Genomic DNA, 17,279 nt, shown 5'->3' on the forward strand with positions numbered 1-17,279 from the left:
GGGACAGAAAAGAGACAGCGACATTTTAGAGCTTTTCCATCTTTAATGTGACCTCTAACTTGTTCAACTATGAAGAAAAACAAACTGCTGGAAGTTTACACTTGACATATCTGCGAGGTCTGCGCAGCTCAGTGCTGTGGAAAATTTCTGCATTGCGCACTTCTGAATATTTCTAACTTCAGTAACTAAAGCTTCTAATGTCCCAAGTACAAAAAATACCAGCATTTATATGATTCATCACACAGATATAGTGATAACTGTGTAATGAACAATTCCTGGCATGGAATTATGGCCAAACCGGGCAGAGTTGAGGAATTGTCCCAAAAAATGTTGTAAATAGTGTTAATGACTTCTTCCACTCTAGTTTAGTACTGTGATAGAAGTATATTTGCGATACACAGCCCCCTGCAGCTTGGGAACTGACACCGCAGGGAGCGTATTAAAGTGTAAAAGCCACACGTGTTCTCACATGCTGATTCTGGGTGTCTCATTTCCACACGTTTGTCCGTGCCGACAGCATAATACAGCCTTGGACTAACACTTTGTGGAAGCAGCTTTTGATTTTATTTAGGCACTCAGTCTTTTAGGGTAGGTGTCCGTCAGCATGGCGTATCTTGACTTGATGATATTTGACCAAAATGTTCCAAATCTGTCAGAATGTGAGGACACCCCCTGTTCTCAGCCCTCTTCAGATCAGCCTACAGCAGTGGTTCCCAACCTTTTCCAACTCAACTCCCCCATAAATCCTTAAAAAAATACTACAACTTAAAACCTTTAAAGATGAATTATTAATTTCACACAAACATAGTTTAGCCTTATCTAATGGCACAGTTTACAGTCAGCTCTGTCTTGTTATCTGGGCTCATAAACATATTCTAAATTTATTAGACTGGCTGATGCACAGTAATGTATAATACATTTTCTTCTAAGATCATACACTGGATTATAATATTAATACAATCATAGTTACTCATAGTTTAAGTAGAGAGTGAAGACAAATGGAAATAATTTGTATGTTTACACCCCCCACCCACCCACCTATGCCGCTGCTCTCATTGTGCCCCTCAAAAAATGTTCGTGGCATTCTGAAAGTTTTAATTGCATACAAGAGCCATGTGCGATGTAATTTACGTTTGAAACATCGGAAAAAGAAAGGAACATAATTCAGAAAGCATGGCGGGTTTTACTGTGTCGTGGCAGTGTGCCACGATCATATGCTGATTGTAGCGGAAACACAGCCATATGATGCATTCTGAGAGCACTTTATTTTAATTAAGATTGAACATGAAGGACTGAACTGAGTACAAGAGAACCATGTTGGAGGCTCCACAGTCACTAACACAGCATCTATAAAATGTTGCAACATTTTTATTTTTATATAATTACATCCCCACCCCCAAAAAAATTAATCTAATCCACCTGCGAGTTCACACTGGAGAGAAACCATTTAAATGTGACAGATGTGACAAGTGCTTGTATTACTCTCAAGCTTTGGCAGCCCACTTGCAGTACCTTTAAGGCCCACCAGGGGGCCATGGCCCGCAGGTTGGGTATCACTGGCCCATAGGTTTTAAATGGGACTTTGAGCCATTCCATAACCTAAGTCTTCTTCTGGTGGGGCCGTTTTTTTGGTGATTTCAGATTAATGCTTCAGGTGATTGTTGAACTGAAGAATGGTCTTCAGCCTTTTAGCAGAAACATCAAGATTTTGTGCCAACCCTGACTGGTATTTGGAATCGTTCATCATCCCTTCACCTTAACTAAGTCCCCAGTTTCATCTGACGAAAAACAGCCCCAGAGCATTATGCCATACACCACCATGCTTCACTGTGGGTCTTCTGTTCTTCAGCTGATGTGTTGTTTTAAGAATTGTGGACAAAAAGTTCAGTCTAGGTTTCATCAGACCAGAACACATTTTCCCACATACCCATAACCCTGACAGGAGGGAAATGGAGATTGTTATCGCACAGCCAGCACTTGCTTCCAGAAATTTCCACAGCTCCTTTAATGTTGCTGTCAACCTCTTGGCAGCCTCTCTGACCAGTGTCCTTGTTGTCTCTTTATCAGTTTTGAAGGAACGTCCACTTCTTGGTAATGTACTCACTGTTGCAATGCCATATTTCCTCCACTTCATGGTGATGGTCTTCACTGTCTTCATGGTATATTTAATGCCTTGGAAATTCTTTTGTAGCCTCCTCCTGACTGATACATTTGAACAATGAGACCCCCTGGTGCTTTGAAAGCTCTCTGCAGACCATGGGACCATGGCTTTTGCTGTAAGATGTGACTGAGGAAATGTCAGGAAAAGTCGACTAGAGGTTAACCAGAGGTTCTTTACATGATGAAAGGTGTGGACTGACTCCTGTTCAACAAGAGTTTGAAAAGATTTCAGTTTGTGTTTTGATAAGGTTGTACAAGTCGAAGGTCACACTGAAGGTGGAAGAAGTTCTGAAGTGATTTAATTTGTTCCTTTACATCATGGAGGAGGCCTTTGAGTTGAGCCCTGCAACTAATCTAATACTGGCCACAGCAAACAAACCTTGTCTACAAGGGGTATAGCTCCAAATAAATACAGCACACATTTAGTTCAGCACTGATAGCCTAAAAACAGTTACATCTCAGTTATACAAATACCCAACCATTAGGTATGTTATCCCTCAGTGTTCAAATAAATGACTACAATCACTCACTTGAGTCTGAGTCACACAACTCAGTCTCTCCTGATGCCATACACTCACTTTGTGTGTCATCAGTCTGAGGTGCCAGGTGGTTGTTAGCGGTATGAAAATTTGCTCCACCCACGCAGTCTTGTAAAAAGGTCTGAACAGCATCAGATATCTGTCTCTTAAACACTGGTTTCTAACTTTTACAAAGGCATCCAAACATGCTCATAGTGAAAAGGTGTGTTGCTTCAGGTAAGGCAAAACAACAAAAACAAAACAACAAAACCTTATTTCATGTAAAGCCTAGCTTACATATAGCTTTAGTTTACACTGCAACAGGGTTGCCTATGTCCTCATCTCACAATGGAGTGAAGTGAAGTTAAAAAAAAAAAAAAAAAAAGTTTTTTTTTTGATTTGGTAGAATTAAACCCAAACAGGAAATTATGCATACTTGTTGTGATGTGGTTCAAGATTTTAGGAATTTACCCCAATGGAAGACAAACTACAGCAACCAGTCACATTTTTTGTTGTTTTTGTTCAAACAGAGCTGTAATGTTGGCAACATTTGGTCTTATGATTTTATAAGCTTTTTTCTGTCCCTCTAAGGCCACTGTAGTAGCTTTACATGATTTACAGTCAAAACAATTTCTATTTTTCTCACATTGGTGTTTTAGAAAACTTTATTTTAGCCTTGATGTGAAACACCTTGGACTTATCTGCTGTCCCTTTATCGTTCCCCACTCCACAAACCCCCTTCCTCTAATTGGCCAGCTACCTTGGTGTTTAAGGTCCTCCCCTCCAACATGTCATACATGATGATCTCATCATTTCAGCAGTTTCTGTGAAGATCTTGTCAATTTTTAGAACATACTGCTTCTACAACTTGCAAATATGTATCAGTTTGAACATTTTTACATGTAGCACTGTTAATTTATACATTACGCTGTTAAAACATGGGAAGGCATAAAACCCCTTCAAAGTAAAAGCTATGATGATAGCCATTATCTGTAAAAATATTGTGCAGAGGATTTTACATTCTTCTTCTTGTAGTCAAAGATAAGTGTTTATGTTTTTGTGATTGCTCACTGCTAAAAGACTTCCTCTGTTAAAAAGAGGAGGAGGAGGGGAAAAAAAGTGTCTGGCCACAGCTTAGAAAAAGCTCAGACAGGTTCCATACTTTTAGAAGTATGTTGGTCACGTTTCTGTTGTCTGAATCAAAAAGCTTTGTTTTCTTATTGATCAAGCAGAGTGGAGTTATCATTACAAAGAATCCCCAAACTCTCATTCTGCCGTCTTAAATGATACTGCCGTGGAATAGAAAGTGGTGCCAGCTCCATACAGGAATGTGTGTGTGAGTGTACATGTAATAGACAAAGTTGCACTATGAATCATTAGCAGTGCAAAAGGGGATTGTTATGAAAATGTGAGTGGACTTTGATCCATACTTTTCCCCACAGGGATTGGGTGAAAACTACAAACAGTTCCTGGCTGATGACTGAAGCAAACTTCTGGAGCAAATCCAGATTTTTTTGTACCGTTTACTAATTTAGACTCCAAACTATCTAAAAATAGGGAAAAGAAACAGAATTTCCCTGTCAGTTTTTTATTTCATTTTATTTTTTTCCATCTTCAATTAAGTGATGGGGGTGTCTTACATCCTCAACAACAAAAAAAGAACAAAATTAAAGGTTTGTTTTGGAGTTGCACTGTGAGTCATAGAAAACTGTATGACTATCTTCCAACACTTCAGGTTAGAGCAGATTTCTCCCTTTGTGTCTCCCAAAGGAAGCTTCTTTATCCTTCCCAATGCTGCACTGAGGTACAGTAACAACAGTAACAAAAAGGTCTGCCAATGCATCCAAAAGTCTTTTACACAGAAACAGGACTGTCTTCAAATCCCCAGTTACACGTTCACAAACACAAAAAGTGTCACACACTTATTTTTAAATCTGTTGTTCATTTTATAACTATGTTGTTGCTGCAGAATAAAACGGTTTATTTTCTACCTGAACAACTCTCTTTTCTACACAACGACAAAAGTAAATAATTACATCAGAACTGATGCATCCTTTACAAAGCTTTTAGTCGCTGGTAGGAATAAGAGATCATTAGTCACCCAGGTCTGTGAAATCCTGCTGGTATAGGCTCAAAGTGCATTGCAGTAAGAGCTTGAAAATAACACCTCTTAACAGTACATACTGTGAGTCATGTCAAGTTCTTAGTCTGGAAGAAAACGCAGCCTGGCTCAACAGCTTTTCTCCTCCAATACATCATTGTTACCACTTACCTCTGACTGCACTGTTCTCACAGATTTATATTCTTTATGGTGGATAATATTTTACACAGAGCAGAAGTACCTGGTTTTACCAAAATCTGAAAATAAGATTATTTTAAATGTTAGATTATTAGATTGAGATCTGAATATCTGTTTCGGAGGGTTTCTGTGAATCTTTTCTGTGGATAACCCATCTGTAGTTGAAATATAGAAATGTCGAGATTTTTAATTTTTTTAATTTGTTTAAGAAAAACTAATACCTGAAAATTCAGCTCATTAGAAAGGAGCATTGCAGTGTGTCGGTACTCCAAACTTAGGACTCGGTCACACTGGCAAACCGCACAGTGGGTTAGCACGCTTCAACCCTAACTCCCAGGGCCTGACCATTTGTACTAATGATTAAAAAAATCAACTAGTGTTATGGATGAGCCAGGTTAAAAGTGTTAGATTTAATGGAGGTGTACCCCACCATTACAGGCGCTAACAGCAGGATTACAGCGCCTGTATGGCTGTTTAAAGGTGGATATTGCCCAACTTATTACCTGTTAAAACAAAATATACAAAGACGGTGGACAATCCTTCTGAAGAGTGGTGATGGGAATTTAGATTTAGGAGACACAACATTTTCAGTCACCAGATGAGATAAGGGAGGAAATCTCAAACGGGCGAGGCTCGCTGCCATCAGTTCAAAAAGTTTGATTGCTCTTTGCTTTTGTACGTCTGGGTCCTTCAAGATGTGTGTGGTGAAATGTTAGAGTTCATAAACTGCTTTTAGAGTTATTCATCAAGGTACTGGAGCATTGCTGCAGCACTCGTTCCTGCTCGTTTTCTGCTCAGAAACACCACACGCATTTACTCTGTTCAAGATCACCTAACTTTCTCTTTCTCTTTGTTTACCTGAAGGACTTACTGATGACAGCTGTTTGTGTACGCTTGTGATAAAATCTCCATTTTTTCCTCTAAAAATTGTTTTTCTTGATCTTCTCTCAGTCACACCATTACCACTCACCAGGTTTGTTGCTGTTATAAGTGGTAGACATGCACAGTTAGAGTTTGTTTAATGGGTTTTCCAGGAGGTTCCCCTTATCTGAGACGTAATATGCACCTGTGTCTCTTTCATGGTGTAAATAGTTAACCGGACGATTATTTGCAGTCGTGTGGCTAACGCTGCAGCCAAACGGACTGTTCCATAACAGAACGTCAGGACTGATGGTCCCATTTGTTTAATGACAGCGCATACAGACCCAAATAGTCTGGCCAGTGTGACCGAAAGCGTGCAGTGCTTTTATGGGATCATGCTTCATGTAAACAGATGCTTCTCGATGCTGTAGGCAGGCCATGGGTGTGCGTAAAGTCTGGTTTGTATTTGAGTAGTGTGACTGTGCTACTGGGGGGGGACATTGGTATTTGAGTACGGCACGGTTCGAATGGTGATCACAGTGTGATCACACCTTTGCTTGATGGCTGCGTCAGCATATACAGATCTGTTTCACATACACATCCCTACAATATTAATAGGAAAGGGGTGACGGCTTCAAGATGCCTAATTTATTACCTCACACTTGTCAACAGAGACTGATTTCACTTTTTTTGGTGTAAATCTTATCTTATTATCTTGTTTGAGTTTGACTTGTACAGGTTCATTTGCAGATAAACACGACATCAAGGCAGAGGCAGGCAGGGTTCAATTTCCTAATATTTTGTCAGGTTTGAGAACCCCTCTTTGCGACACAGGCCAGCAACAACTGATGGCTTTCAACATAGTAAACAACTCTGCAACAATAAAACCGGAGATGAGGGGGAGAACAACTTGCAATCAAAGTCAAGGTCTATTTAACTGAGGTGCCGCGTGGCCCTGCTGCTGCTGCTGCATCTTATAAGTCATGACTTTGCACTCCTCACCCAGGCTTGTTGTGCTGCCGCTGCCTCGACTGGTCCTGAATGCACATTCAGTAATGGAGGTTATTTCATTTCCCTCAGTCTGTCTCCAGCCACCTCTCTCTCACACATTACTTTAATGTTGAGCTCAGACTCATTCAGTTTACAATGTTCTGACTCCGCAGTAGCTTTGCTTGAAGGTTAATGCTAGTTTTCAAGCTATTTTCTCCTCATCGAGTCCCAAAAGACACCAAATCACTTTCTCATTCAACTGATGCATGGGGAATTATACAACAGTGTTTCCTCTTGACAGTTAGGTAATTGTTGATCATAAACTTTCTCCAACATGACTGGAAGACAAAATGATGACAAATGATTTTCTTGCAACAGTTAAAGCATCCTCTGGATTGAATTTTATATCAGATTGAATTTGTAACTTTCTCAAGCTGGTCGGGTGGTCACACGGAGTAAACATTGGAGGCAAAATTACTTTTACGTCTAGTGAAAAAAAATCAAATAAAAAAAGAAAAACTAAAGAAAAAGTTTTATTTTCCTATATATTATACTGTACTTTGAAACGTAATCCAACTGAGGGGCAAAACTTAAATCTGCAGAACCAAACTATTTAAGAACCCAAGAAAAATGCGTGTGCAAAGTCACTATTCAAAGTATCAACAAAGAAAAACAATGAAAAATCAGATAAGATAATCCTTTATTTGTCCAACAACAGGGGTAATTTACACAGTTACAGCAGAAAACAAGAATGTTTATTTTGCAAACATTGTAATAAGAGTATATCAAACAGAATAATATCATAAGTGCAGAGATGCCACAAAAATATGTGAAGATCCAATACACAAAAATAAAATATGCACAGACTGATAGAAATATAGTCTTCTAAAAGGGTTGGGACATATCGTCCATCAGACACAACACCTTGGCTAGTATTCTCCTGTCATCTTCCACCACCAGAGGGTCCAGATGGCAACTCAGTTTGTTCAATCTGGCTTCCTCTCCCTCTACCTCTGTGAATAGCGTGAGCTACTCTGCCCATAGGTAACTAGCTCATCCATTGTATTGGATATCGCTCTCACATCCCCAATTATAACTGATGGAGAACAAGTTAATTTTGTCTCTTCTAAGCTAGCACTGCAGTACCAGCATGCTGTCCTAGCTTCCCTTTCATCAGCTTGCGGGAAACATTGGGCCTAGCACCAGTTAGCATCACCATGCTATGGGCTGCTAACATCTGATCTCATTTATAAACAATGCAACCATGGTGACACATAGGATCCCTGGACTCGGACAGGAACAAATAGTAAAAATACCTCTGCAAATGCAGCCAGTTTGTTGTCCACGGCCAACAAATGAGAAATGAAAAGTAATGACAGATTCAAGAACTAGAGAGGATGAAGCTTTTTTGATTTGTTCACATGTGATCTCTCTAATTAGATGAAACCTGCGCATCTTTTTTTTTTTGAGATTTAAATTTTCTTTTTTTTTAGATTTCCTTAAATCAAAACTGTATCAAAAAAAAAAAAACAGCAATAGAAAAAAACAGGTAAACAGCATAAATATATCTAAAAAATTTGTTAAATATATAAGACTAGCTTCATTCGTTATCTATCTATTTTGCAAAACAGTACATCCCAGAATTCAGGGATAACAACAACTATTGTATTTTAGGATTAAATATGTCATTTTTGATTAAACAACTTGTAAGACCTACTGTGTTAACCATTACAGAAACATAAAAGTGTTTTGGTTATCAGCTATATACTATTAATTTTGGTCAGAGGTAGCGAACGCCTTACATTAGTGGTACAATAAATTCATTAAGCACTGTACACACTCAAAGATATTGATATGACACGCCAAGATCAAAAAACTGCAGTGACAAAACTAGTTTGTCCTATCACTCAAGTCTGTCCCCCTTTTTGACTTTCATTTTACATCTCTTATGTTATAATTTGACTCACTGTATGTTTTGTACTGGCTCTTTTAATATGTTACCCTACATACTTGTATAATGTCCCTTTTTTGAAACAACAGAAAAGGAGAAATTGAATAAATACCAACATGCTAACATAATTTAGAATCTGAACCTCAGTCCAATTATACCTGCTAAGAATCACACTGGTGTTGCTTTTATTATAAACATTCAAACTTGTTGATTGCAGCTTTTAGCTCAACATGCCACCATTCCTCGGTAAAGCTCACAGAGCCGCTAGTTTGGCTGGAGTCGAATTAGCACCAAGCTGAGTTTGATCATTGAGTTATCCAGCTCACCTGTTTTCTTGAAATCATGTAGAATTGCTTGAAAAAATGAGATGGTACCTCCCAGAGGTTTTATGCGTATTAGAATTAATTTATCACATATGAAAGAAGAAGTGAGTGTTGCATGCACAAATATGAGCAGTGTCTAGAGGCGTAATAACTTTCAGTTTGCATGCATATGGTTTCATTTCTGTGCTGAGTCCCTGTAGAGCAGATCTCCTTCAAATATATATATATATATATATTTTTTTTACCGAATAAACCTGTGAAATATTGCAGTGTGGAATGTTTGTATAAAACTAAATTGAGCCAGGCTTCCCTGCAGCAGGTAACCTCATCTTCACTGTGCATCTCACCTCTGCTTTCCTGCCCATCAAACCTTATTTCTGTACCCAGCAGTACACTTGCAGAGCATTCAGAAGGAGCACTCTGTGGAAACCAGGCATAAACTAATGACCGATTGCAATGAGAACTAACATGATCACAGAGTATTGATTTTCTTTTCAAGGGCTATTGCATCTTCTGTCATCCTATTCACTTCATCTCCCCCTCTGCCACCCTGCTCTCAATGCAAGTCGTGCCCGCGGCTATCATTTGTCCACTTCTTTGGTACTCAAATAGTGATTTCTGTGCTTGATAATTGATGTTCTTTGGCTTTGCTCTCTCCATTGTCTGCCCAGGCCACAGAGAAAACATAAAAACGTCACAGGCTCTAAAATGAAGAGTGATCACTGCCCAGCCTCTCTTTCTTGTATAAAGTGGTTCAGAGTGCAGGGCTTTTTTTTATTTATTTACTTATTTTCCTCCTGGAAACAGAATCATTTGTTGGCTTTATTTTTATAACTTCTGGAAATAAGATTCTGAAATGCCTGGAAGTTGAAACAAAGCCAGAAACCTTTTACTGAGTTATACACCTGTAGGTAGACTGCACATTTATCTACTGTCATGTTAATCTTTCCCCATGTTACTATGGTTCCGCTCACATTTTTACACTGTCCCTCCAGATAAAGATGAATAATAACTACTTTACCTTGGTCTACTGTAGCTTCAAGGCTGAATGTGTATATATATATTTTTTTTTCCTCTTATAGCCAGAAAGTAATGAACTTTGACTTTGACACAGCAGCAGTAGCTGAGGTTAGCCTTGAGATTAAAGAGTTCATGTGCAGATTTCTGTACCTATGGGATGCACAGTATTCATCTCAAATGATGCTCTGACCTATTAACTGACCCTTGCAGCCAGTATCGCACTATGACCTCTGCCCTGACTTACATTCAGATGTCTTGATCTCATACTATCATCCCAGTAAAGCGCAGATACTGTGCAGTTTGACCTGCTCTTGCGTCTGTATAATACATACTTATGAGCTGTGGAGTCAAACCCACTGGTTTAATAAACAGCATCAAGTTTCACAGATGTGTAATGAAGAGAGACAGTGGGGGAAAAAAGGATGAATACACTACATTTACCCCACTGTTCTCCCCCAGAAATAACAGTTGAAAAACTGTCTCCTTTTATTTCTCATCCTGTTGCTATTTGTGTGTTCTGCCCTCTCTTTTCATCTCCCTCTTCATCTTTCTTCCTCTGTGTTTCTACCTCTGTGCTTCTCTCTTTGTTTGCATCAATACTGGCATGTGAACTTCTGGTGAACTGTTGCTTTTTCTGGACGGATTCAAATAAAACAAAATACAGGCCTTCACCCAACCTCGCAGACAACTGAAATGAAAACCATCCTCGCTGCAGTGTGAACAACATGTCAGCTACCTCCAGCCATTATTTCAAACTCCCAAGACAGAAAACAGAAATAGCTCAAGCAGTCATATTTGAAAATAAGATTTGTTTAGATTTTTCTTTTTTGGATCAGTTCCTCAAATATTTGAGATCGTCAACACGTAGTATTCATTAAGGGAATGTCCGAACAGTGACGAGCATCATGTAAAGGCATTATAGCATTATGGAGAGTGTAATCGGTTCAACTCTAATATGTGAGCTGTTGCTGCTTATCTAGCTTTGTAGGCAACTACTTAACTATCAGCTGTGACTCACGGCTGTAAATGATACAAGCAGGCAAATATTGAATGACTTGATTTTGTGAGCACAAGAGTTAACAACAACAACAAAAAAGAGACCTACTTGGAAAAAGTTAAGAATATTGGGGTTTCAGTTCAAGTTTTATAATGCACCTTAAACACACAATGACCTAACAGGTAAAATTAAATGCACAAATCCAACTAGTCTGTGTTTCATTGCTTATTACACACATTGTAAAAAAAAGAAACAAACAAAAAAACACTGTGAAATAACAATAACATACTCGCAGGAGATATGGCCAGTACTTTCCTGTTATTTTACAGTGCATTTATGTTGTAAAACAACAGTAAATGACTGGCAACCCTGCTGTAAAATTTTGCTGTGATGGTGTTTTGTCACCTGGAGTTAGGAGTGAACAGAGTAGATATGAGAACCTGCTGTACATTGAGATGATGTGCTTCACTCAAACCACTGTTTCTGTAGTGTTATTTTAAAGTTAGCTGGAAAAAAAAAACAAATAAAAAAATCAGTTTATTTTTTTTTTACACTTCATATTAAAATTGGTCATCATCCTGTAAAAATCACTGGTTACACGTTCCATACCATGTGAAGCACTAACAGCCCGTTTGTACGTTTGTACTATGTGGAGCACAGACAGCTCGTCCGTGCTATGTGGAGTACAGACATGATGTGCCCCCCGCACGTCATCTATATGTACAGCAGGGTCTCAAATCCACTGCATTCCCTCCTCACTCATGGCTACTAAATACCATCACAACATTAAGTCACAACATTACTTTGCTGTAAAATAGCAATAAAATACTAGCAGCATTATAGCCAGCATTTAACTGTTATTTCACATGGATTTTTTTTTTTTCTGGGTGATGTACTTCAACATAACAGAATTTTTTTATTAAGTTTTCCTCATTAATTTACACTTATTTTCTTACATTGCAACATACTATTCTCTAATAAGGTGAATGATGTCAAAGACATAACTTTGTTTATGGTAAAAAAAAAAAAAAAATGTGGCGTCAGCTGGTAGTCTTATTTACGGTCCTATGTTAAAAACAGTGTGTGGTGGCAGCTGGCAAACTTGTGATTGAGTTATGTTAAAAAAAGGACTTCAAGTGTGACTCCGTCGTTTTTGTTTGTGGCACAGGACTTGTTCTTTTTTGGGGTGTGTTGGCAGTTGGCAAACCAACTTACAGGTGCATTACCGCTGTCTATTGGACTGGAGCGTGGAGTAACAGATTGGGTGCAGCGCAGAACTGAGCGCTCCAGAATGACGTCAAAGTTGCATTTAAGACTGTGGTTGTCTTTAAAACAATCTGAAACTTCCATTTCAATACTCCATTTAAAAGTGGACTGAGTCTGACTCAAAAAATGTTGGATTTAATGTGACTTCTGCTGCTCAGACTGTCATTTTTAAATGCAGTGTGAACACAGCCAGAGACCTGAAGAGTCACAAACTGACAATATACAGTGTTGTATAAATAAAACAGATCCATGTCCCTGCAATCCAATCCATATTCTGTATTTACCCCTGACTGTTTTGATAGCTTTGATTTTATTAGAATGAGCCTATGTTGATGCATTTGGAAGGAAAACAACCACACAGAATATCAAAGCCTGTTAAAATGGAGCACTTTGGTGCAGCCACTGGAGATGGTTGTGTTCACAGACCTATAAGAAGCTGATCTGAAGTTAAAAAGAAAATGTTAACAGCCCGAGTGTTGCTTCTTACTGCAGTGGGAAGCTGAGACTCCCCTCTCTCCTCTGATCTTATGTACACTTAGATGTCATTATGTTGTGTTACCTGCTGTGTAAACTAGGCCACAGTGCTGCAATCTAGCCTCAGAGATCACTTTTTGCCCCCTTTTTTTGAAAAATAAAAACTCTTCTTACAATGGCTTGAATGTTCAGTTGTATCCCAGTGGAAAAGTAAAAGAAGCTTGGTGGTGACTCTTGGATAACCTGTGTGATTGCAATTGATCCAATTAAATCCTGAAATAACTGCAAGAGATTTTGACACTTTGAAGCTTTGCTGTCAGATTATTTCACAGTCAATCTATAATCTGGTTAATATTACATTTAAAATGCATTGATCAAATACTTTAATAAATTTAACTGTCTTATCTGAATGCTGATGGTTACCCCTCTCCATTTTCATCAACAGGGGCCCCATGATATAGGTCCAATAAACAATTCAATTCCAACACATTACATCCATAAATATCACCTTGTATGATATATATGGTAATGATGTCATCAAATAAAATGAATGTAACAGAAGTTAAAGGTTTGAAACTATGTTTTTATTCATTGACAGTGCACCTAAAAAATATGATCAATGTTTCCCCTTTTCCACAGCTTGTAATGTTCCAGCCTCATTCCAAAATGGAACAAATTCATTTTCCCCCTCAAAATTTCACACAACCACCCAATAACTAAAATATGATTTTTGATTTATCTATTTATTTGATTTAGTTTTGAAAATTTTTAGGGAAAAAAAAAACACTATGACCCCATATGTACATAAGGGTTCGCAGCCACTCCTTTGATAACTTGGCTGTGTGTTTAGGGTCGTTGTCTTGCTGAAAGAAGAACCATGGCCCTCGTCTGAGGTCTAAAGTCCTCTGGAGCAGGTTTTCAACCAGAATGTCTCTGTACATTGCTGCATTCATATTTCCTTTAATCCTGACCGGTCTCCCAGTTCCTGCTGCTGAAAAACATCCCCACAGCTTAATGCTGACACCACCATGATTCACTGCAGTTGTGGTTTTGTCCAGGTGATGAGCAGTGACTGGTTTCCTCTAAACATGACGCCTGGTGGTCACATCAAAGAGTTCAATATTTGTCTTATTAGAGCAGAGGATTTTCTTTCTCATGGTCTGAGAGTCCTTCAGGGACCATTTGGCAAACTCTATGTGGGCTGCCATGAGCCTTTTATTGAGGAGTGACTTCTGTCTGCCCACTGTACCACACAGGCCTGATTGGTGGATTGGCCTGAAGGAGGTTCTCCTCCTTCCACAGAGGACCACTGGACCTCGGCCCTATTCTCTTGTAGTGTGTACCCACCTTTAGTCATGCGGCTTGCCGGAGGGACCATCAGGTTCTCGGTCTCCTTCCTGAAGGAAGGCCCTTCTCCGCCTAATGACTCGCGTTAAATGAGCATCCAGCTCAGAGCCCAGAGAAGAGTCCGGGTGGCTCTGAACTTCTTTCATTCACAGATGATGGAGTCCACTTCCTGCTTGATTTGTGCTCTGACATGCTCCGTCACCTGTGAGACCTTACATAAACAGGGGTGTGTCTTTCCAAATCAGGTCCAATCAACTGAGTTTACCACTGGTGGACTAAAGTGAAGCAACATCTGAAGGATTATCAGTGGAAACAGGATCAACCTGAGCTTAGTTTTGAACTTTGTGTAGATTTCTTGGTTTTTCATTTTTGACAAATTGTCAAAAGTTTAAAAAAAAAAAAAAAAAAAAAGTCATTATCAAGGGTCGTAGTGTGTAGATTTCATTCCATTTAGGGATGACACTGTCACAAAGTATTGAAAAAGTGAAGCGCTGTATATATTTTTTGGTTTGACAGTACATTTAAAGTTCACTTGCTCTTCAGTTTCAAACCGTCATGCTTTTGAAAAGGACATAGAGGTTTCCCACAATTCGGATGCTGTTGAGATCACAGCAACGGGGAAAAAAACAATAAACAAATACATATATTTACTCACAACACAAACACCAATTAATATAGTTACAACTTGAGCCACAGTAGTTGGCTTCACATTTATTGGTGGTATTTTTCAGTATTTGGTGCTTTTCATTCCCCCTTTTTGTTTATCTTTTGATCTGTTTATTCATTAGTCATGGTTGTTTCATTTGTTGGTACAAATATTGCAAATATTACATCTCAAAAACTCTGGAAAAATAATAGAGATTTGCTGAATGAATCCATCATCCACTGATGGAGCTTTTTGTTGTAATTATGACCACAGGAGTGTGAGTAATAATTTTTATAATCACTAATATTCTGCCTCGCCACAGGTGTCTGACTTCCCAGAGGAGCAGCTCTTGGTTGCTGTTTTCCCTGGAGTTCCCACAGCTGCTGAACTCTTCCTGTTACCTCACAAGAACCAATCAGAGGCCAAGAAAAAGAAAGAGGAGGAACTAGAGCAGGTAAATTTAACAAGAAAAGTCCAGAGTCAATGTGATAAATTAATGCAGTTATCAAAACGTGTTTGTTAATAATGACTGTTCGTGTGTTACAGGTTTCTGGTATAATTGTCACTGCACTGAACCAGAATTTGGTGGAGTTTGAGCTGAAGCCTGGTGTGAGGGTGATTGTGTACAACACACAGTTAACGCTGGGTAAGAATCATTGCTTCTTTGCTTTTAATGCTGCCCTCGAGGTATCCACCATTATATTAAGTTGGCTGGGTAATTTAAGAAGGCACTGGAATTCTCCATTTTTCATTGTGAAAGTGCCACGTAATTTACTGTAATACCCACATTTTGACAACAGGAATTTTTCTCTGGTCCACCAATTAAAATTCCAGTCAGTCTGCCTCCATCCCAGGCGAGGGAAAACAGGGGAGGACCGGGTGGGGTCTGGTTTTAAGTGGAGCTCCTTGAGAAGAGAGATCTTTTTATGTCTGCCATCAAAAACTGAACATCTGTTCTATTTCTTTTATGGCCATCCAACCACAAAATGAGTGTAACACTGAGTATAATTATGTTGATTATTTAGTCCTTGAGAGGGAGCTCTGTACAATTTAAGGGCAAAAGCTGAATTCTAAATTTCTGGAAAACAACACTGTTCAGTGGGAAAAAAAAAATTGGGTTGGCTGGCATTTGAAAAAAAATTCTTAGTGTGCTCTTGCCAAAAAAACAAATTGCTGTTATAAATATGAAATCAATGCTGGACTCATGGAGACACATCGATTTTAAACAAGGTTGCTTGTCTGGAGAATGCTGCATTTCTTGGCTTGGTCTCAGCAGCTCCCATGTCTGGGTGCTGGACAGATCTTACATTGCAGTCATTGCTTGGCTGGATTCATTAGGCGAATATTCTCTGGGGGCACCCGGCCACGAGTTGTCTGCAGTACCAGGTTTAACAGCCTGGCATGTGCTGCTCTGCAACGTGAACACTGCTGTGCTGCACTGTAATGACATTGGAGGTGTACACAGCTGGATCGCTCTTCTGATTTCACCCTACAAGAAAAGGTCTGAAGAGCCTTCAAGCTCCCTGAAAAAGGTCAACGGCACACACGTCACCGCCCCTCAGCTGAAGCTGCACAGTTAAGCTGGAAACTGCAGTGTGATTGTCCTACAACGGCAGACATTAATGCGCTCTTCAAAATAATGAGACCAAGTGTGACATTAATCATAGGGAGTGCTTGTTTGGTTGGCTTCCTGTTTGAGATAAATGTGTGTGCAGTTAACTTTTTCTGCTCCACCTGGAATGAATGAACGATCTGCCACTGTTGTCTTCCCAGCTTGACAAACAGCTATTTCACGCTACTTCACCTTATGATATTTAAGCTGTTTAAAATGAGAGCATCATCTTGATTTTCAATGCTGTTGTCATCTGTGTGAATCAGCAGTGGATTTAATGTACTGACAAATGAATTGTTTTGGGGGTTTTTTATGGTAGGAATAGAGTTTGTGATGTGAATGAGCAGCCGAGGAAATGAAAGAACTGCTTTTTTTTCAAATTGCACACAAGTAATTAAAACTATAACATTTTAGGGCGTGAACACTATTTTCAGTCTTCTGATATAATTCTGATTGTACACATTCATGACTGTGGTTCTTTCTTTAATCCTTGAAAATGTTCCTTATTATCATAACGTATTATTTTTATCTAGGATACTGGTTGGATTTGTTGCTCTATCTCTGGATCTCTATTTCTAGTGAAAGAGAAAAGAGTGCAGCAACATGAATGATCGATCATAGGACCAGATCATTTCAATTCTATTATTTGCTCAGTGGAAAGTTGTTTCTGCCACATCACACAGAAAAAAGAATGCAGTAAGTGAATGAGTGCAAACAAATGGGACACTCTGACTTCATCTTCAACCGAGCGCAACCTGTTAAGCTACCTACTTTAGCCTAATGCTAAACTTATCAATTCAGTTGAAACTCAGGCT

The 17,279-nt window shown here is 39.0% G+C and overlaps 1 protein-coding gene across 1 annotated transcript in view; it reads left to right on the top strand.

Moving 5' to 3' along the window:
- sorcs3a (sortilin related VPS10 domain containing receptor 3a) overlaps positions 1-17,279 on the top strand; it is a 402,752-nt gene that overhangs the window by 371,506 nt on the left and 13,967 nt on the right. The window contains exons 23-24 of the mRNA XM_074686947.1: positions 15,175-15,306; positions 15,399-15,498. Coding sequence (XP_074543048.1) covers positions 15,175-15,306; positions 15,399-15,498 — 232 coding nt within the window. The remainder of the gene's footprint in view (positions 1-15,174; positions 15,307-15,398; positions 15,499-17,279) is intronic.

The sequence above is a fragment of the Halichoeres trimaculatus genome, unplaced genomic scaffold (assembly GCF_033239565.1).
Source record: "Halichoeres trimaculatus isolate MK-OKI-2021-1 unplaced genomic scaffold, fHalTri1.1 fHalTri1_scaffold_2, whole genome shotgun sequence".
In the NCBI taxonomy this organism is placed as follows: Eukaryota; Metazoa; Chordata; class Actinopteri; order Labriformes; family Labridae; genus Halichoeres; species Halichoeres trimaculatus.